At 39.4% G+C, this 22,001-nt stretch overlaps 1 protein-coding gene across 3 annotated transcripts in view; it reads right to left on the minus strand.

Annotated features, from left to right (window-relative positions):
- Window positions 1-22,001, minus strand: part of FRMPD4 (FERM and PDZ domain containing 4) — a 300,651-nt gene that overhangs the window by 93,170 nt on the left and 185,480 nt on the right. For all 3 annotated transcript variants that reach the window (XM_040582750.1, XM_040582751.1, XM_040582752.1), the window contains exon 2: window positions 19,433-19,549. In XM_040582750.1, coding sequence (XP_040438684.1) covers window positions 19,433-19,549 — 117 coding nt within the window. The remainder of the gene's footprint in view (window positions 1-19,432; window positions 19,550-22,001) is intronic.

Raw genomic sequence — 22,001 nt, forward strand, 5'->3', positions numbered from 1 at the left:
TGCTCTCTGCCTCCTAATATTCTCCGTAGGAGAGTACAAAAGAGAGGACAACTGAGATGTAAACTCTCAGTTCTCCCATAAAACCAAAGCCCTGGAAAGCGCTTAACCAGTCCCGCTTTTAGTGCTGTGGCTTTTGATACAGACTTTGATCTTGCAAAAATGTTTTTCTGGGGATCAACAGGAAAGGAGCTGAAAACTCAAGATCGAGGTGAAAAACATTTGGGACTCAGACTGGACTCACTCCTGCCCAGGAGAAGCAGTCTCAAGGACTGGAAATGAAGTTTTTTCCCCAGCTTCCCGGGGTCTGGGCACCAAGCAAGCTCTGTCAGCATTGGGGGAAGACTGACTGTTACCTCCTTAGCGTAAGGCTGCATTGCAAAGTCCACGGGTTAAGTCTCATCTAAATGCTACCCGCAGGCAAGCTAAAGCAAGGCCAAATGACTCATCTGACAAGTGTCATACTTGGTCCCACCTATGCTTCAGTGAGCATTTTATTCACGTTTATGCAACATGAAGCCGTAACTTCATGACCAGGGATGCTGGGTGATCTTGCACGGGGAATGGGAATTGTGGGCTTACCTCACCAGGCAGAGGACAAAACTGGACAACGTGAAGGCATGAATCACTTTCAAAAGCAAATGCAGTTTTCTGTCTTCAGGCAGTTCTGTGAATTTAGCTCTGAACAGGCTATTTTGTGTAGAAGAAAGTAGATTATGGAACACTTTTTGTTCCAGTCAGGGAAGAACCGGGAAGAGAAGAAACAGTAGCACACAATATATTTTATTTGATCCAAAATAGCAACCAGGCTGAAAAAAACAATTATTGACAGAATATAGCTGCAAATTCTCATGGCGTCTGTTAACTGTAACAAAATATATGAGACTCCCTCATGCAGAAAAGACTAATACATCCCTAAAAAGTACCTCCATGAGAAGACAGGTCAGGCTAAACATTTGAGTCCATCGTTAAGGACAATTGCCTATAAAAGCAAATAATTGAGTACTGAGCTGTAAGAAGCCTGAACTATATACAGTTTTCAGCCGGTGCACTTGGATGCCATGGGAAGCCTGGCTGCTGCACTGCAGAGCACAGCACAGCACAGGTTTAATCTGCTCAGCTTCACATCAGCCTCAACTTGGTGCTGCCATAGCAAGATTTGTACTGGTACCTGAGCCAGCTCATTTAAGGCTGACTGGGATATATTGACCACAGGATTCACAGCAACTATCGCTGTGACCGCAGTGCAGGACGATCCCTGGTGTTTGACTAGGACTTTTTTCTTCCTGACTGAGACTTTGATCCAGCAAAATGACCCCATAACACACTTTGCTAAGAGAATTGCATCAAGGTCCCCACAACGAACTCAGCAGGTCTAATGAAGCAAAGCAGGTGCTCAATTATTTGCAGTTCAGATTCTGCTATGGGGCTGTCAGGACATCCAATTCACATCCATAAACATTTAAGTGTGGGTGATTGCAGAACAAAGCCAGAAAGGCTACAGGCAGCCAGCTTACCATTCACAGAAGGCTAATACACACTTTGGCTATTATCTCTGATTAAAAAGGAAAAATTAAAATGCCTTGGCAATAGCTACATACAAAAATCACAATATTGAACCCTTTTCCACAGCTACTGAAACTAGGGAAGGATATTTTCAAGCTCAGGTGGCTGACAGAACAATGAAAGCACAGAGGAAAAGATGGGGGGAAAAATTGACTGTTGTTCTAGGAATCATGAAACCCTGTCATAGTGCAACTCATGGGAGAGGCAGTAAAATATTACAAGTGCTTTTGTGTCATCTCTGTAGGAATAAATCAGTGGGACTCTGCTGATATTGATAAAGCTAAGCTGACTTATGGCAGAGAATCTGGCTTTTTATTTGCTATGATGACGATTAATGTCTAAGTTCAACAATTTTATACAATTATAATTAAAGTTCTATAATAACATACAACACAAATGTAGTTTGTGCAGGAGAGTTGCATTCTTGTATTCATCTTGTGGCCTCATACCGCCAGTGGCACCAATGTACATAATTAAAATATTAATAACATCTCTGTGAAAGGTAGCAACACAGCATGAAATGAATACTTTAGAACTAACTACTAGCAGTCACATTCCAGGACAACTAAATAATACCATTCTATAAGACAAATTTTGATTCAGTTACCAAGAATCACAATATTTAACTCATGTCACTCCTGAACTCTCATAACGTTTTAGTAATGTAGACTATGTATTTGCTTATAACACATGGCTATGTGTTTTGGGCATTTGACTAAGGTAAAATATTAACATTCATGTTGCAGACTTAATGCTCCTATCCATTTGACAGGCATAAATACTGACAGAATTTATAAAAAAAAGAGTTTATAATAAAACCAGACAGCATACAGAACAACATCTAAGGAAATAAATTCTGCAGAACTGTAGCAAAGATTATTACAGGTCGTAACTGGATCATGAGTCAATTCCACTGTATTACAAAAAAATTATAGATGCCATTTATTACTTCCTCTGTTCTCCATCTTTCCACATCCCAAGTCCTTGTCACATCAATTCTTTTCCACCTAACCCTACTGTCCTGTTTCCTAATGACTATCTTGTACTCAGTTAATCCAAGTGTTGCCATTCACACTAGTTCCTCCTCAAATTGTATTGTCCCTTACTCTTCCCTAGCTTCCTCATCTGCTCTCCATTCTGATGCCTAGCAGTCATTATTGGCATACTTCTTTTTAGTCATGCAATTTTTGGACACACTGCGTGGATCCTCTTTTGGAGATTTCAGTTTCTGCATTCTACTGAGCATGGCAATTTCTAAAATTTTCAGATGGCTCTTAACCTGGGAGAACTTCACAGTAACATCAGAAATGACATCCCTGGCTGCAAGGTGATCCGTGGGTCACCTTTCAAATACCTGTCTTAAAGATTGGGAACCAAGCTTTGTAATGACCTTTGGCAAAACAACTTCTGTTTCTCCAGGAAAGGGATGGTGCTTTTCAAAAGACCAATTAGGTCTCAGAAAAGCGAGGGGAACAAAAAAAATCAGCTCATTCAAGGAAAGCTTGATAAAGTTACAAAAAACTAAAGTCTGTGGATGAGAGGTATTCAGTAGCTGTTGTAAAGGGAATGAGACCAAGCAGAGTTTGGTAATTTCATTCCAGTTTTCTGAGATTAGGTAACACGCATAAAGCAGTATATCTTTTCAAAATTCTACATTATATGGCTTAGATAGCAATCCTCATTTACTGGAGATAAAGCACATATAAATAAAAATATTAGAGCTCCTGAAGTACTGTTAGAAAGGATTCAAATACAATAAAGCAAAATTAGAATCTAAAAATCACTGAAAAAGGAAACAAAAATCTTCTAACTTATGCCATATTGTGCCACCATTTATTCCCCAAAGTTTGATGGTTATTGACAGAATCTGGAATGGACACCTCCTGGGACTACATAGTAAGCACAGGAACATTAGTTTTCATAATGGGTCATTTTTATTTTCTTTTTTTAATGGGCAAAGAGATTGAGGTTCAGCTAATCATCCATGAAAAACTACTGGGTGTGTCAAGAAAAACACACAGCACAGTGAGAAGTGCCAAAAGTCACAGAGAAGGCGGTGAGGGCTCGCTGGGTTCCATGGGCAAGTGAGTGGGAGCCATGTGAGAGATGACCACATCGAAGGGGAGCCCTGCCAACCCCTGGGCAACTGAACTTGCAAAGCCAACAGTGCCAAGGGGACTGTGTCGGTCCTACTATGCAAGGCTAATGGTATCTAGGTGATGGAATCGCAAACATCAATTTCAGGTGCAGATGCCACAGAAGTGGAACCAACGGGGAAACATAATTGGGTGTGTGACCATGGAGAGACGGGGGCAAGGGTCTGCTGTGGGGAAGACCATAGGTGTGGATCAGCTACTGCAGAGACCCATTTCTGCACATATATGGGGAGGCTGTATGTGCATGTGTATGCATGACCTGATAGCAATCACCCTGATTTCATCATGCATAAGACTGTTGTACTGGTCTTATTGATGTGCGCGCTGTTTGTGTTGATGCGGTTGCCTGTATGTGTGACTCTGGTGGTTGGCTGTGTTTGTACAGAGCTTGTGTGGGGATTGCATGCTCAGTATCAAAATGGACCTGGGGACAGGGACACATGCAGCAGCCTGGTGCTATCAAACCAGGATGAGAGGAATGCCCTTTCATCTAGGCACCCACCAACTTGTTCTCTCTTAAAGCATCTTCTACATTTGACTAGCATTATTTCAGTTGTGCTACTTTAATTGCAACAGTAACACCTCAACTCAAATATATGAGATAAGTGAAAAAGTCTGAGAACTCATAGAGAACTTAGTGTTCTATTGTCTTGCTCCAATACCATTGCTTTTTTGACATTACTTTACATCTGTACATCCTTGAAATGTGCACTAAGTACAGCTTCTCCTTGGGTAGTTGTGGTACCACCACAACATCGCAAGTTATTGATGGGTCTGTTCAAGGAAACTTGAATGTAACTGCCAAGACAAGTATGCTATTGATATTGAACACTGAAAATAAAAGCTAGTCTTTAAAACAAACAAAGAAAACTACCAGAAGCCAAAACCAACGACCTGTGTGAAGGTAACCTTGTAGTCTTAGATAAAAGAAGAACTTTATTATTACACAGGACACCTGAACTACGGAGGCTTTAACAACTTGAGCCACATGCATGCCAAAGGAGGTCAAATTGTTATTTTCTGAGTCTCTGAAAAGCCAGCAAACCAGCATATTTCCAAAGCACTGTCATATATATTATCCGCAGTAAATGTCTACTCACTAGAAATGTCACAGCCCTTATATCATTTAATAAACTTACTATAGTTATGCTGAAGTTCCACCCAAGCAAGTGGATTCCCTAAATGGCGTTTCAAAAAAATTGTATCAGATACTAGAAATTACCTTTTTATATAGGTGGGCAGAAGAGGAAGCAAACATATCCTGATTAAATTAATAACTCATCCCAGTTATTATCAGACAACAGTATAAAACTCAAAACTGCCAGTAAGATTCATTCTTTTAACTTGTCCTTGTATTTGCAGCCCACTTCCATGTTTTTCACTTCAATAAGATTGATAACATCTGTTTTCCACAAAAAAGCAAAACATTTTGTTGATAGTATGTATAAACACTTAAGGAAAAAATATTTCCTCTCCTATCTTTCAATGAAAGCATTTTTTAAAATAGTTATAATTCATCATTCAGCATTTAAAAAAGAACATTTATACAGTTATCTAAAAGCCTGGTCAAATCATATCATCTCCCTGAATATCATCCCATTTAAGTAATTTTATTACCGTATGCTTACTAAAAACACTGATCTTTATTCCACTTTTTATGTGGTAATCTAAATTGCCTTAAGTAATCTCTCTAACGGAGATAATTAAATGTGTTTCATTAATATCTGCAAAAGGTTCCAAGGGCATACAGTGGATTAAAGTCTGGTTTGCAAACATGTTGCTCAGATTTCATGATCCACATGCTAAAGAAACAAGCAAAGTGCCACTTGACTCACAGGAAAATAGGAATGGAAAGGATCTGCTTTGCCATCATCTCCAACCTCTTGTAATTTTACACTGCATCATATAAACTGTATCATATAACCTCCTTTAAATATTTACCAATGATCAGTGTAAACCCCTTTTTTGGATTTTTCAATCCAGTGCTATGACTGAAAGCTGGGGAATTAACTCCATCACTCTAATCTTTAAGGGTCTTCTCCCTTGCAATTTAAATGTATAATCCCTTCAGTTCTTTGGCACATTTTTTTTTTTTGTTTTGTTTTAAACATTTCTCATTTCTTCCTGGTGTTGATTCCCTCCTGATGTCAGTTTTTCTGCATTAGACAAATCAATGTCTTTCATCTCCCCTCATATAATAATTTCCCCCTCCCCTTATCATTCTAACAGCATTTTCTGCATTTGTTACGTTTGGATGCCCAATCTGAAACATGTGTAGCCACAATTAATACTTCCCTATTGCCAAAACAGCATTTGCTAGTGACATACCCAAATGACAACTTTTGGAAGTCTCTCAGCAATTCAGCTAATAAATCGAGATTCCTCTCCTCAGTCATTTTGGACACATACTTCTCTATCATTGGGAAGATTTTGTTATTAATCCTCAGTCACGTCTTTGACTTTTACTGTATTCATATATGTTCTTTACACAGACGTCCCCATTCCTCTTTTATGTGGGCAAAGAGCCACTTGCAAGGTGTTTTAACATTTTCTTGTAAGAACTAACGCGGGCTGAATTTATGCAATCTCACTTCAGCCCTCTAGTTTCTGCTTTTATAGAAACTTTCTATGTTGGTCAGTTCTTTTAACCTTTTCTACCACATTTGTTGCTTTTTTGCAATGTCTTTACTGATGTGATTATTCAGCTAATAATGACTCTCTTACCCAGCCCAGTTTTGAGGTGCATGCACATCACTATAATATTTGAGGCTTATAAACTAGAATATAAACCTAGATGACTTAAAATGTCATCTTTAAAAATGTGACACACTTTTTATAAGTATTTTCTTATTATCAGCAAGAATCATTGTACAAATGGAGGAGATACATATATGCGTGTGTATATCTGTACACACATCTCTCCCACTCACACACAACTGTACCATCATGTTGTATCTTGGAATTTGTACTTTCATAGGGAATGAAAGTCCTGGCTTTTTCTGCCTCTCTTTTCTCTCCCTCTGAGTTCCTTCCCTGAGAATCTCCCTTAGTCTCATATACATCAACATTTAGCTCTCCAGTAACAAGAACATTTTTCAGATTTAATGAAAGTGGTAGCTTGTCTGTAATGCAGCCATTAGACCACCTGCACCTGTTTTCTTGCACAGAAATAGCAAAGTAATTTTAAAGTAGCAAAGTCAGATGCTGGTAGCAGCTTAGCTGTTGCAGCAGAGACATCAGCTTGAGTTGTAAAACCTGCTTGAGAAGCCCAATAAATTTTCAGATAGTCCATGCTGAGCTTTATGATTGCCTGAGAGTGGCAGACAGGCCAAGTTACTTAAAAGCTCAGTAGGGAATATTACACTGATTGGTCAGTGCAAACATATATTAGGTTTCTCTTCCATGTAGCAGAAGCATTTGTGCTGTATTCTGTGTAAATCTAGCCAAAGACTCTAAAGAAAATCACTTTTCAATCATTAATATTCACATGAAAAAATCATTAAGACTTTCAAATATGGCACAACACTTAGCCTGGCAATATGTGGATTCTTAGCTTTTAAATTTGTCTCTGAACAGTAGTTATGAAAAAATTCACATGCAATTCTTAAGTTTTGACACAGACCTGGGGAGGAGAGGGTGGTAGTAAATCTCTCCTTGAAAAATTCACTTAATCTTACTATACTTCAGCACTGCAATAAAAAATGAGAATAAAGTCAATGCCTTTCTAGCATCTGCTAATTAAAATATAACGACCAAGCACATCGGGATGCCAATTTTCTCTGGGAGACTTCATGTGCTCCTGAAGCATAAAACCAAACCCATGATTTTTTGAGCAAACCTGTCTGGAAGTTCAGCTGGTCGATTCTTTAAATTTGAGCACAAAATCAAATAACAGTAGCAGTACGTGAAGTGCTGCCTGGCTAACTTGTTTTAGGCTGCCACATCCTGAGCATGTGGCGTCACGATATCCTTTCTTTCTAAGGGTGCCAGAGAAATGCCAGCTGACTCTTGAGTACAGCTTGCCTGAGACGCAGCTTATGGAAAAGAAACCCAACCGAGCTTCCTGCTCCGAGCAGCTCTACAGAAAGCCTTGTCCTGTCACTCTCCCTAACGGTGCCCAGGCTTTTGGCACGGGGCTCGATTGCCTATGCAAGTCACAGAGGCAAGGCTGAAAAAGCAGCTGTGCAGCTATTACACATTATGTTCAGGTGATGGGGTTCCTCCTCCAGGAACTATATTCCTGAAGGCTCACGCCACGAAAGCAGCTGGTCCCATGATCTGCCCATTAGTTTGCACTTGCTTTAATTAATTCTAGTCGGGGAAACTAACAGAACTGCTTTTAAATTGAGTTTGAGGATACTGATGTTTGGATTCCTCTCACTGGGCATCATTCAATGCCTTTTGCAAACCCCTGGCCAGTCACAGTGTGACACTCGGGGAAACCAAGTCCTTTTCAAGACCTAGCTACAATCTGGCCCACATCTGAAGGCATGGAAAACCCTACTTTTTATATGTATGTTTTAACTAAAAAGATTCGCAACCGGAAAGTTGTGACTTTTCAGTGCGCAACACCAATGTTGAGCTGATCCTTTATGGTTTCCGTTTCAAAGGCTTCACCATCGCCTAGTAGACTGTTGAAATGGTGGAACTGCATTTTAATAGGATGCTGGCAACAGGAATCATGCAACAAAATCTCTAAATGTCATTACTATGAGCTGCCAGAATCAGACTCTTGTGGCCCAAAACAAAATGTCTTTTATCAATATGGCTTTTTGCCAAGTCTCTGCTGTCCAGATCAAGGCGCTAACTGGATTAAACAAAACCAATAAAAACAGCAGCAAAAAGAAAACAGTGTACAAAAGGGATTATAAGCAGGAAGAGCAATGTGAAGTACCTCTTTAGACTCCAGGTAAAATTATGTTATTCTCACCTGATCAAGCCCAGGGACAGTGCTAATACAGCACTCCTACAAAAACATCTCCTTTATCTGATAAACCATTTCTTGAGAAACTGCTCCCATATATCCCTGACTTTTTGGTTTTACCTTATGTTTCATCAATACTACTACCGCATTTGCTGGATGCTTATGACAGGAGTTCTCTTCAACAGGCTTCTGCATTTTTGTATGATAAAAGAGCACCACAGCAAGTAAACAGATACTTTCTACATTCATTCCTACAAAACGTACTTGGTATTCAGCTTGTCCTTTAGGAACTCACCTGATGCAATGGTTTTTGGATATAACTGCAGCATTTATCATTAATTTTTAACAAAGGCTTTTCATCCCAAGATGCAAAAAACCAAACTGCATCTCAATGTGCAAAGGAAGAAATTTTAACTTAAAGACAAGAAAACTGGATGTCAGACAGATAGTAAAATTGAAGCAACATCTTTTCATAAGAGCAGAGCTAAAAAGCCTGTCTACACACAAACGCCTAAGCTTGTGCTTGAAATGAGAAATGAATAGGGAACCAAAGACATCAAACACTGCATAGAGTCCCATAGTTAAAACCAGACACCAAAATTCACTCTGACAGGTTTGGCAAGTTCCAATTCCCACGTAAGAGGTGCAGTTGTGGGCCTATCACCAGGTGTCTTAAAATATTTTCTAAGCAGCACATTTGCTCTGCAAGGTGGAAAGTCCATCCTACCACAAAGAGTAATTACAGCTGGATCCCAAAACCAGCTTCGGGAAACACTGGTGGTAAGCATCCACCTTGGCCTTAAGACCCTGTGAGCTCAAAATATTGACTGAATATTCAGAAAGCAGAGGTGCTACAGACTTTACACCTGCCTAATATGGGATGAAAAGCTGTGGATCATTCTCACATTGAAGGCAGCTCAATTCCACCTCTCACAGGTTGGCAGGAAAGAATGACAGAATATGTCCTTGTAAATCTGATCTTTACAGCCCAAAACCATCACCAGGCATTTCTTGGACAGAAGAGCCCATGACTACAACATCCCTTGATCACACTGAATACCTGCTGATAAACTAAAGGTAGGGATTAAGGCTTACAATTTTGATGAGGTATTTCAACTTTATGCAGCAGTAAGCCACCATACCACTGTGATAAGAATAGCTCTCCTACAAATGAATCAAAAGCCAGTGTGAAAAAAGAAAAGCAAACCAACCCTAAACCACACCACTAAAAGCTGAAAACTCCACATGCCAGCAGATTTGCAGCTCCAGTATTTTTTTAAATACATGAGAAAAAGCCAGGAATAGAGCCAGAGACAAGCAGAAATACATCAGGATTGATTAAAACATCACCCTATGTCTTCACTGAATATCAGTGTGTCTGTCTGCACTGTAAGTGTATGTATCTATTACACATTAGAAATGTTATTTTAAAGCAGAGCTGCGAACAACCATCTTTCCTAAGTGAACATAAATTCACACAAAAATTAAAAGTAAAATGGTGTTATTACTCTGTTCAATTTCTTAAACTATGGCAAAGTTTTTCCGTGCTATTTGTATCCTTAATAATATGCCTCCCCAGGTTTTAATTATGAAACGCTAAATAAATCCCATGAGCAAACGCTTATTCGTATCTGTCTGCTGAGCTTCTATTTGTAATTCCAGCTAATTATTTCCCCTGTCAGGAAAATATTGTCTGAAGTCCCAAGATGCCACACAAGTACCTTAATCTCTTTCATTTTACACCTTCCGGTGTTTGATATCGAAAATGTAAATTCATTTGGCTATGCTGGAAGAGCAAGAAACTTGAAATAATCTCTGCACTGTCAGCAGGTCTTTACCTTGTATGCTTAATCCCTGTTACCATGGTGATATTTAATTGTGCAGCCACACAGTTTGATTGGTTTATTTTAAATTGAAGTTTTTCTGTGGAACAGCACAGGATCCTAGCGAACATTGGATAAATTATTTTCAAAATATTGCAGTGAGTCATATTGTCAGTGACTGGATTAATCTGAGTTAAGTTAAACTGTTTCTTCACCTTAATCTTATACATATATGACAACATACATAATACAAGGATTTTTAGCATTATATTTGGGAACTGAGCATTTTGAGTATAATTAAGCAGTATTTTATTGTAAGAAGGGCAATTAAAACCTAAATGAGAATTAAAATTCAGTAAGCTTTTCTTGGCGGTATCATCTTGTCTTTCTAAAACAAATTACCTTGCTGTTCTACAATAACAATCCAGATAAGAACCTTTTACAGTAGGCTTATACTTTATTTTCTTTATAGAAAACTGTAAATATAGTAATATGACAGAAACGAAGCCAAAAGGATAAATACAGCCTCTTCAGTGCTCGCTTTCATATACCTCTGCATGCAGTTCCTTAGTATATGAACGACTGCTGGAAAGGCACCATCAATGTGGTATTTCCTGGTACAGCATAACGTATTAGATAACATATTACATTCTGTACATACACTATGATGAACTGGTGTACTTCAACTGTGCTGTTTAAAAAGAAACAATATACTGTGCTAATTTTCACCCCTTTTTTCTGCTTTATAACCTGCTCCAGCACATTTTTTTTCTTAATGCTGTAATTGAAGCTCTGGGGGAACTTTTCACCTAGCAGCTTTGCTGTGGAAGGTCCCAGTTCCATCCCTATCAGACAGCTTTACCTTATTTATCTTTCCCAGCTTGTGGCCATTAAGGCCCCAGTGTACAGCCTGCAGGGTCACTCTACCTTTTTGGTGTTTCAGAGGCTGTTGTCCCCTCTTTTATTTTTAAGGACGATCAGTTAGCCTGGTTCTATTTCATATGCAAAGCCTCTGTGTTTGCATCATTGGGGATACCAGCACATGACCCAGGATAAGACTTACAGCTTCTTACTAACCATCACCACTCTCCCAACCACATACATGGCTTTGCAGAACCAGAATTTGCTGCTTTTAATCCCGATTCTGTAGGGACCACACTGTTTTACAAGAGAAATGTTTGAAAATGCAGACTCTGTTTGGGGCTATCATTCTCACACAAACTGTTTACAAGAATTAATTTGGTTTTATGCTCCTGGGAAGGGTAGCTTGGTATACTGAAGCAATGCTTCTACAGATGCATTTACATGCTGTAATGTACAGACAAGATGCTGTTAGGCCACATGAAACATCTCCCTGGAAGCACATGAACTCCAAGAGTAACGAGGACTTAATCTTTTCACCTCTGTACATTGTGTCCCTGCGTTAGAATACCTTGAATTTGTTTTTCTATACAGGTTCTGCTCCAGAAGTTCTATTCTGCTTCCTAATCCAACTTGAAACACACAGGAACGACAGTTTTCAGGATGCAATACTTCTCTGAATTTCATGGCATCCACATCCAGTTTGTGCTTGGAGAAAACACAGGGACAGAAACACTGACTTTGCTGTAGCAAAGGCCCCAAATACCTGGTTCTTTATATTCCACTCACGTAAAACTACATCCAGGCCATCCAAGGCTAACAACTGAGCAAAAGCTTCTCTTCTGAGTAGTCTCACCCACATTCATACCTACCCTCACCTTCCCACTGTGAGGAATCCTCTTGGTTCAGCAAGTGATGGTTGCACATGTGCGCAGAGAGGACTTGGAAAGGGGCAAGCCAGGAGACAGGGAAGGAGCCACACTGCTGTGGTTAGCTCCTGAGTTACTGCACATCAACTAGCTTAGGTGCAGCTGCCTTACAATGCAATGAATTCTCCATTTGTTCCATGCTCTAGCTAAAATAAAATAACCCCACAAACCAGCATCTCTGCTATTATTCCCTCCATTATAACAATGATTTATCCTGGTCAATATTAACATCATTTTGTCTGTCACATTTATGCCTGCCTATTTATGGCTAGAGCAACAGTTCTCTGTGAAGGAAAGATGACTGTTAAATCATCCTCTCTTTTCAGGAGGTTGAGCTGATTTAGCAATGCTTTCTTTTTCACCATATGCCCGAGTTGTCTCCAAGCAGACCACTGACACAAACAGGTTGCTATATAATTTTCATTCTCCTCCTTTCTAATTATTCAGGTTTGCTTTAAACAGTCAGTTGTGTTTGTGCATCCCTGCTGCTGCTTGTCTCTTCTAGCCCCACTCCCACTTCCACCCTACGATCCTGTCCTTGAGCAGGTCAAACCCTTAGCAACAGAAAGCAAATTTGTATGCTGTCTGAAACGAGCATAGTAGCCCTCTTTTGCTAATAGCACGCTATTCATATCAATAGCCCATATTAGTGACAAGGGAATTAAAAAAAAAAGATAGAGAAAAAATAAGAATCACCATACCAATCAGACCTGTTGTCCGCCTGGTCCAGTATCCTTTCTCTGACAGCACTCAGTACCCACTTCAGAGGAAGGTGCAAGAAACCTTGTAATTATAGAGTAACCTGATTAATACAGGAAGTTTCGTCCTAGCCCTAGGCAGTCAGCAGCTGACTTGCTCGCTTGTCTGAAAGATAACATTTCATATCTGCTCTAATTTTTTTTTTTAATCCTATGTAATGTAATAGTGGAAGTCTCATTACGAATGTACATTGCAAATGTACATTTGAATCCTATGAAGCATTTCAGGCTTTACTGTAACCTGTAGCTGAGAGTTATATTTGCTAATTATATAGGTTGTACTATTTTTATCACTGTTAAACTGCCTGCCATTCAATCTCATTGGATGTCCCTTTTAGGGACGTGGGAATAAGTGGGCCAGAGAGCGTGATTCCACTGCCTGTTCCCTCGGCATCTCACCTGGGAGCGGAGATGCTCCAAGAGGGGCACTGCAGCCAGCCTTTGGCTTCAGACATTACCCTGGCGTACAGACTGCCTTCATTCACATCCCTAACCTGAAATGGAAGAAGTAAATGAACCCTCTTTTCAACACCCTGCATAAGCGCAAGTGTTCTCATAGAGGACAGAGCAGAAGCAGTGGTGTTGCTCGTATTTTTGCAAATGCCACATAAATCCTCTGGTGAATCTAGTCAACATGTTTCTGTACTTAAGAGATGAAGGAATGTAATGCATTCAGTAAAGTGCTATATAACAGGGCAGAAAGCAGCTCCTGGGGCTTCAAACTTTCGTTACAGCCTTATATACTAAGGTAGTGTTAAGGTACAAATAACAGCAGCCTTTTCAAAACCCAGGAAGATGAACAACACAGTAACAGCAATCAAGGCTTTCACTATAGTTTATATCCTTTGATTGTTTTCAGAATCTTCCAACAGAGCAAACTCGAGAAATATTCTGAGAAAGGACTAAACTACCAGTGGGTGTATACAACCTACAGAACACGTGGACAAGAAGGTTGGGGTAGGGCTAGACATATCAAGAGAAAATAAAATAAAAAGCTGAATGATCCTATCCTCTTCTGTGCTTATTTATTTGGAAGTTAACTGATTAGCAGGCTATGAGTCTCAACTTTGCATATTCTATAAATTAGTGGCCCTTAATAAGCAGGATGCTTGATTGATATGCTATTAATGCCATCAATGATAGTGTTCCATCATTCCACACTCCTGGCCAGCTAGGAGAACTGGCTGTACAAGGAGGACCACACAGGCCAGGCAGGGTGCACACAACATGCATAGAGGCACTTCAAATTTCAGAAAACATGAATATGTTTCCTCTTCTAAGCACAGCAAGCACTGAAAGAATAAGATGAAGACTACTACAGAAAATGTACATGAGTCTAGAAGAATATCATGACATTGCTGTATTGTAAAGAAACATTGTACTGTAGATGCTTTGGGAATTTAGGATGTTGGGAGCTGCACTAGCTATCAAAGAACATGAACACGTTACCTCTGTTTTATGTATGGGGTAAAAGTTGACATCCAAGAATTTTATGTTTCAGGAATAGCTTAGCTACTAAGCAAAGCAAGGATAACCAAAATGTAACGATTTAACCAGCCAAAAATCACGGAGCTGATATTATATGCAGGATAGCATACCTTAGAGGAAAAAATAATTAAGTTTGCCAGATAAACCTGGAAGAAGCCTGGAAGAATTTAGGGTTACTAAATACAAATGCACCAGTGAAAAACAACAGCATACGCTCAAGACATCAGAATATGTTGTGACATGTTTCAACTGGCGCAGCAGCCACGTCATATTAACGTAACAAGATTCAGAAAGACTCCCGACAAGTAGGTCCCTCCAGCTCTGCTCTGCACTCTGGAGACTAACCTGTGGTTTCAAGCCAAGCAGTAATGCTGCAGGCTTTGATCTCTGGGTTTGCTTCCTTTTATTTCTTGCCGGGGATCCCAGCTGTTTCCTGAGTTTGTTCCAGACTGGAGCACAGAAGCAAGCTAATATGCATGAAGTACAGATGGTCAGGGTCCATGGAGTGAAATAGGGGTCAAATCAAGCTGGTAACACAAACAGACCCTGTCATCCTCTCTGAGGCAATAGCAAGAGTTAGTAAACACAACCAATAGCATCTCTTGCAAACAAAGATATGGCAATAAGCTCACCTAATAGACTCCTCAAAAATTATCTTAAGATTGTAAAAACCATCTGCACCTTACTGGGACCACTGCTGCTTTGAGTCCACATGGAAAGGGCTACACTTTCTTTCAGTTAACCTGATTTCACATTCTCTGGTCTTAATTTGAATGACAGAAGCCAGATCCACAAAAATACCAAAGTGCCTCATACCTTAGGCATTAAATAGGAACAGGAATCAAAAGGGTATGACTTTTCATGGCAGCAAATGTTGTTTCAGCTTGCACCTTAGAGGGCAGCTATACAGCAGCTTAAGCCAACACAAGGCTGTTGCAACCCAGTTCCAATATCAGTCAGATATTTCAGTGTGTCAGCAGTGCTGCTCATCACCTGGCATTAGCCATGCTCTGAGCAGGAGGTTGGACCAGCTGACCTTAGGAAGTTTCTTCCATACTAAACTGTTCTGCAGTGTTATGGGATCATGCAAAGGACTGGCTCAGGGAACTAAACTGACATAAAATTCATTGCTTTCTCTGTAGGATTGATTTTTTGATTAGCTTTTGACAGTTTATTTCCCTCTATCAACTACCTTCCAGGTCTAACAAGCAGGAAGACTGACACAAGGGAAAGGGTGAAAAAGTAGAGGTCCAAAAATCAGTACAAATGTAGCAGTAGCAACTTAGGAGACAAAATCATCTTAAGTCTAAACCCTTTGCAGGCTAAATCAGCCAAAACCTTCCTGCTTTGCACACTACCTCCCTATGTTCAGATCAAATACATTTTAAATGTCACGTTTGTATTCAAATTATCATCACAGAAATTTCTTGTAATCATATACTACACACCATATATAATAAATGCAAAGAAAATAGGCTTTTATAATGGTTAGATATACACTGCAAACTATTTCACATTAAAGGTCCAGCTTAAGACAGCCTGTGCAGTACAGAAAAATGCTGGAGGAATACTAGGATGATTGCCATCCTCCCACACTGAAATGTATTACTTATCTTATAAGGCAAGTAAAAGTGGCAAGTTAAAAGGGAATGGGTGAAGTTCTGAAACTTTAATTTACTATGGCCAAAACTTAAGAAAAAGTATTTTAGAGGTTTGCAAAATGACCCTGGTTGTGCCATCTGTACAGAAGAGATAATGAATTGATAGCGACATCTGAAAATATTTTGATAAAAGACTCTTCTTGCACTTTCACAAAAGTGCTGCCTGGTGATGGAAGCTGCCCCTGATTATCTCAGGCCATAGGGGCTTTCAGAGATTTGAAAGAAACCAAATTTGCTTCAGCAGAAAGAATAAACATCTCTTCCTATTCGTGGCTTAAAGTACTTGCACCGACCCTATATAATTACTTTTCATTTCACCAAAAGATTCTCCTGGATTCTCTATTCCTTCCACAGTTTCAAAATTATAATATGTCTGCTTGCAGTTGAATGGATATGTTCATATTGCACTAAGTAAATTATTTAACTAAAAAGCAGTTAATGTTGCTATGAATTATGTTACTCGCTTGCACAGAACTCATGCGCACATTTCATTGTGATAATACCTGGTTGATACATCTTCAATCAAAACCAAGCAAAGGATTTGAATTGCTTTTTCTCCTTCACTGTGATGCAAACAAAGTTAATCCGTATGGCTATAAAAAGCCTTGGAGACAATATGAAATGCTATCCTGCTGATGTCTCTCCTGCCTTTATTGACATAACTGTCAACAACCACCTCACTATTTCATTCCTAAAATCCAAACGTGAAAAATGATGGAAAGAAAATTAAAATCTGTTTTCATTTATGTAGTTTCATGTAGTATTTGCAAAAGCAGTCATTTTGAAAGCCAGAGAGAGCTTCTCCTTGGCCAAACTACAGGCCCTGTAGGGACAGGTACTATATACCTCCACAGAGGAATCGCTGGCAAAGTCACTAAGCGTATTCAGTCTTTGGTCGTTCTTCTGAAACAAAGATATATGTTGTGTAACTACCCGGTCACGACGCAGTAGCTACCTGGGCTGACACTCACTAGTAAAGGTGGATAGCAGGTTATTCAGTATAGCAGTACATGGTTCCAAACCATTTGCTGATTTCATTCAGTTTCTGAAGGCACTGGCTTTTAATGCACCCCGGGGGACCATCGGTTCATGTTAGATGCATTACTCCTCTGGAGACGTGGCTGGTGCACGTGTTACAGCCAACACCATTCCTTTAAAACACTTGATACAAGACTATGTAAAATAACTCATGCAACGTGTATGTACATAGGTTGTTCAACTTGCACCTAAGATTGCACAGAGATACTGGTGGGTAAGAAAGTCTGGCAAAAAATAGCTAAGGCTTCTGCTCACCAGCCTCCTCAGAGGTCTCATTCTCTCCACCCCTTAAAGCAGCCTGTTTTTTCCCCACATAGTCTGCTATCCACATGCAGAGAAAACGGAAGAAATATCAGGGCCCCAAAGACAATGGAGATCAAGCACCTTATAAAAGCATGGAAAAAACCCCAACAACCACAACAGCAAAACAACAAGCCCAACACTACTTAAGGCATAACTTGGCACTGCCTGTTATGGATTTTTCTTTCCAGATACAGTTTTCTGCATTTAAGAGAGGGATATGGCACTTTAAGGTACTAAAAGGCAATCCAAAAAATAAACAAAATAATCATTAGCTACTGAGAGTTAGAAAACATTCCCAAACTGCAAAATTAATGCGTACTAATGCACGTCATTTTGTAAGCCACAGCTGTTTGTAGCAACACAACAAATGTAGCATCCCATTATGTGACCAGTGAGAAAAAAGAAGGATTAAAATGTGGTGCCTGTCCTCAGAAGCAGGGTATTAATTTTTCAAACAAATCTCAGTCAAGCAGAGGAGAACACAGCAATGGTCTGCAGAAAAAATGGACACCCAAGGTTTGCAGGTCCCTTCACTAAACTGGAGCAACAGAAGCAGCGGAGTAACAGAAGCAGCAGTGTCACATCTGCACAGTACTTCGGAGGCTCACTTATATTCTTGATAAGCCTAATTAGTTCAGGCATAAAACTTGTGCTAATACATTTATATTGTACCTGGCACTCAGCTTCACATTGTCTAGCACTGAACCCGGTGTCTTACAGACATGCAAAACATGGTAAGTACTTCTTCAAGCAAGAAAATAACATTTCAAAGCTTTTGATCCCTCATTAACGCAGACAACTTGCTCCAATTTGGGCAGGTCTGAAATCATTTCAGAACTTGAAAACCTGCAGGACACTGTGCTGCTACAAATTGTGCTTTGGCTCCAAAATCAAATGCCTCCTAGGAAGCCAAGGCACACACCCTGAGCAGCAGGAGGAGAAAGAGAAAGCAGAGTAGCAGGGGATCCTTGTTCTTACACTGCACAATTCTTTTCTTGCAGTTGACAGATCTTACTGAATTAAGGGCTTTTAATGGTCAATTTAAAACAAGTCTGAACCTTCTACTCTGTGTTAAAAAGAAAGAATTGTAATTCTCATCCAGGACTTTTTTAAGCACTTGCAAGTTTCTAAACAGACTGATAAACATAAAAACGAAATAATTTAAAAAAAAACCCAGCCCTTTACATGAGAAGAATCAAAATGCTACCCTTAAAAAATGGAATGTAAGATAGAGCAATGAATGCTGCAGAATCAGCCAATGCTTCTCCTAACTCACCACTGTCACCCATTTTTAGTGAAGACATTCCAAAGCCATGTAAAAGTACATTTTCTAGAACAAAAAACTGTATTTTATCCAACACACTGAAGTTATTTTAAATAATAATTATGCACAGTTTTCCCTGGGAAAAGAAAAGCCAATTTTGTTTATGATCATATCACCCACATTGAAACTTATTTTATAAACGTTTAAATTCAGAGCTAAAGGACTGCAGGAAATCTAAGAATTAGATTATTTACTATACAGGATCAAAATACACACTTCCTCATTACCAGTATAATGAAAATATTGGACAAACTAGAAGAGCTCATATGGCAGAGATGGAGGAGAACTGTTAGTGTCAGTCAGAACTGACCTTTTGCCTCATTCTTTAAACATGGCATTTTAATTTTTTTGTTAATGACATTTGTTGTAATTCCTCAATGAGTTACAGATCTTTATATTTTCAGCATTTTCTTGGGTAAATGAAATAACCAAGTACCAAAACAGCGCAGCAAAGTACAGTCAGTGCTATCTCTGCACAATAAATCAAAACAGCTGAACATAACTGGGTAAGGCTGATTCTGGAATTAGGATTCCAAGGAGATACAGTCAAGAACAGGGCTGTAGCACTGTGCTACAGACTGCACAGCTCACACTGCCCACTTACTTGATGAAGTAGTCTCTTCCATCTCTGTTTGCCGTCATCTCCCATCCATAAGGTGTCCCCTGGTTCAAGCTCCAGGTCCCTGAAGGGTGAGGCCAGCCTGAAGACTTGTTCCTGTGGCTGTAATTTTAGGAGGTGGGGGAGAAGGAAAAAAGGAAAAAAAAAAAAAAAAGTTATTTGACTGTTGTATTTATTCTTCCAATTTATGTATTTTACATCATTCAGTAGACATCCAAATATTTTCACAGTTGTGCAATACACAGCCAAAACCTGGACAAGAGAAAACAGGTTAGCAGGTCTACTTATGTTTGTAATATTCTTCTAGTCAGTGGAAAGATACATTATAATTTCTAACAGTCTTCGAGTTCAAACCTTTGGCCAGTGAATGTGTCATAGCCCATCAGTCCCACATCCACAATACTCATTTTCAACAATATTTAGTACGAGAGGCAGGAAGCATTCTCATTCATTGCCATGCCCCCTTCAAATGCCAGCTTTCAGTACAGTTTTAGCAAAAAAATCCAACAAACCAAACCAAACCAAACGACCCACCACACAGCCGCAGATCACACACGTGGTGCACTACCTGGCGTAAGAAGGAACATCAACACCCCTTCTCAGTGCTAGCAAACCATTTTCTGTTTCATGTGTCGGAATGAAGAAAGGCCGTAACACTCCTGCATATGGATGCTAAAATGATTTGATACACAGATGTTGCACTTGATCATTATCCATTAAACCCTTCCTCCAAATAACTTCTAAAAGGCTGCAGCACCTCTGAGCACACACGCTGTTACGTACCACTGCTCAAGCACTCTCTGCTAGGGTTCCCACTCCCGAGCAAGGGTCAGGTCACACCATCTTATATAAAGGAGAAGCTTACACAGCTCACCTAAGGGAGATTCAGCAGCATCCCAAGTGACAGTATCTCCCCACTAGATCTGAAACATTTTGTGAGGTGCCATCTAAGGACTCCAGAAACAAAAAAGACACAGCTAGCAAGAATCCCCTAGAGTTTTCCATAGAAAACCTCAACTTTTGCACTGATGTTTTACCCTTCACTTCCAGGAATGAAGCGAGATGTTACTGCACATTCCCACTTTCTGCTGTGGGACTCAGAGGTACAGATGGCAACAAACAGGTCTTTCAGCAAAATTAAACAAGTCATTAATATCTACGTACAATCTGAAAAAGAGAAAGAGCAGGAAAAGGAGGCAGGGCAACCAAAGATGCTAAAGACTGGCTGAGAATGCATCACAGACAAAGATGAATCAGCACACAACACTGAATACAATCCGAAATTTAGACATGCAAACCAAAAAAGCAAACAAAATAAGTGCATTTTTAAAATTAGTTGCCTTCTCCCTCTCTACCCTTTCCTCACCCATTGTAAACGTATTGCAGCTTAGTTTTACTTGCTAGATTTACTTAAGTTCAAGTGCTAGCAAGAAGCTTATTATCTCTTGCCTTAAATAGAGATGTAAGAACTTACTTCCTTTAGAGAAACAGCACAATGTTAACCTGATGAACACTCTTCTGAAGGAACAGAATTGGTCTCCACGGACAGCTCAACAATTCACTGCAAATTGCTAAACTCAACAAAGTTGTACATAGTTAATCCTTCCCAAAGGGGGAATGCATCATTAAAAACAAACTAGCTGCTTCCCCCTCCCCCTTTATTTCAAGGATTAATCACTACTGAGAAAAGATACGGTGCTTCAAAATATAATTTACATGCAAAGTACAGCATTACAATGGAGTGCTAGATATATCTGATATACCAATTACGTTCAGTACTCCATCTTCAAGGAGCAGAAAAACTTTTCTTTAGCATATTCAAACACTGGTATTTGCCATATGATAGGGCTTAAGTCTAATATTTGAATATACTAGAAATCTTAATAAAATTAGTTAACTCATGGCTAATGAAACACAAAAATGTCAGATATGCTACATTACCCCAGATAAATGTAACTAATCCATTCCTGATCAAAGGAATGAATTAAAAAAAACAGGTCTCTGAAGAAAGAAAACAAATATTTTCAACAGTTTTTCATGCAGTTTCATGTAAAGCTGAGCTTAGGCATTCCTGTTTCTCCATATGCTTGACAGAGGGAGAACGGGTGGTCCCTTCTTTTAGATGTAAGCCATCCTACAAGCTAAGCATGACAGCTTAACTACATCTATAGACTTCAAATTGCACTTTAGAGTATTTGGGATCCTAAACACTGCAGTTAACTAAATAAATTAGAAAGAAATCTATTTTACCTGGACTATAAAGGGATATTCGTGCATTTAACACTTTTCACTTTAATTAGGTGTGTTTCACAACCTCTGTGCTAAAGTTTCTCCATCTATAAAATGGGTACAGTGACAATTATATTCCTATGTAAAGCACATCAAACTTCTATTATCAGATAATTTGTAGGAGCACAAGACAGTGATGATATTATTCCTCTCTGCGTTCAAACTAAGGGCTCATCTTTGTATGGATTATAACATCAATAGATTTTAAGGTAAGTTTAATTCCCCTGAAAGTTTTCTTTGAGCCCTTAAAATGGTGTCAGAGTCT

This window comes from Falco naumanni, chromosome 2, assembly GCF_017639655.2.
Source record: "Falco naumanni isolate bFalNau1 chromosome 2, bFalNau1.pat, whole genome shotgun sequence".
In the NCBI taxonomy this organism is placed as follows: Eukaryota; Metazoa; Chordata; class Aves; order Falconiformes; family Falconidae; genus Falco; species Falco naumanni.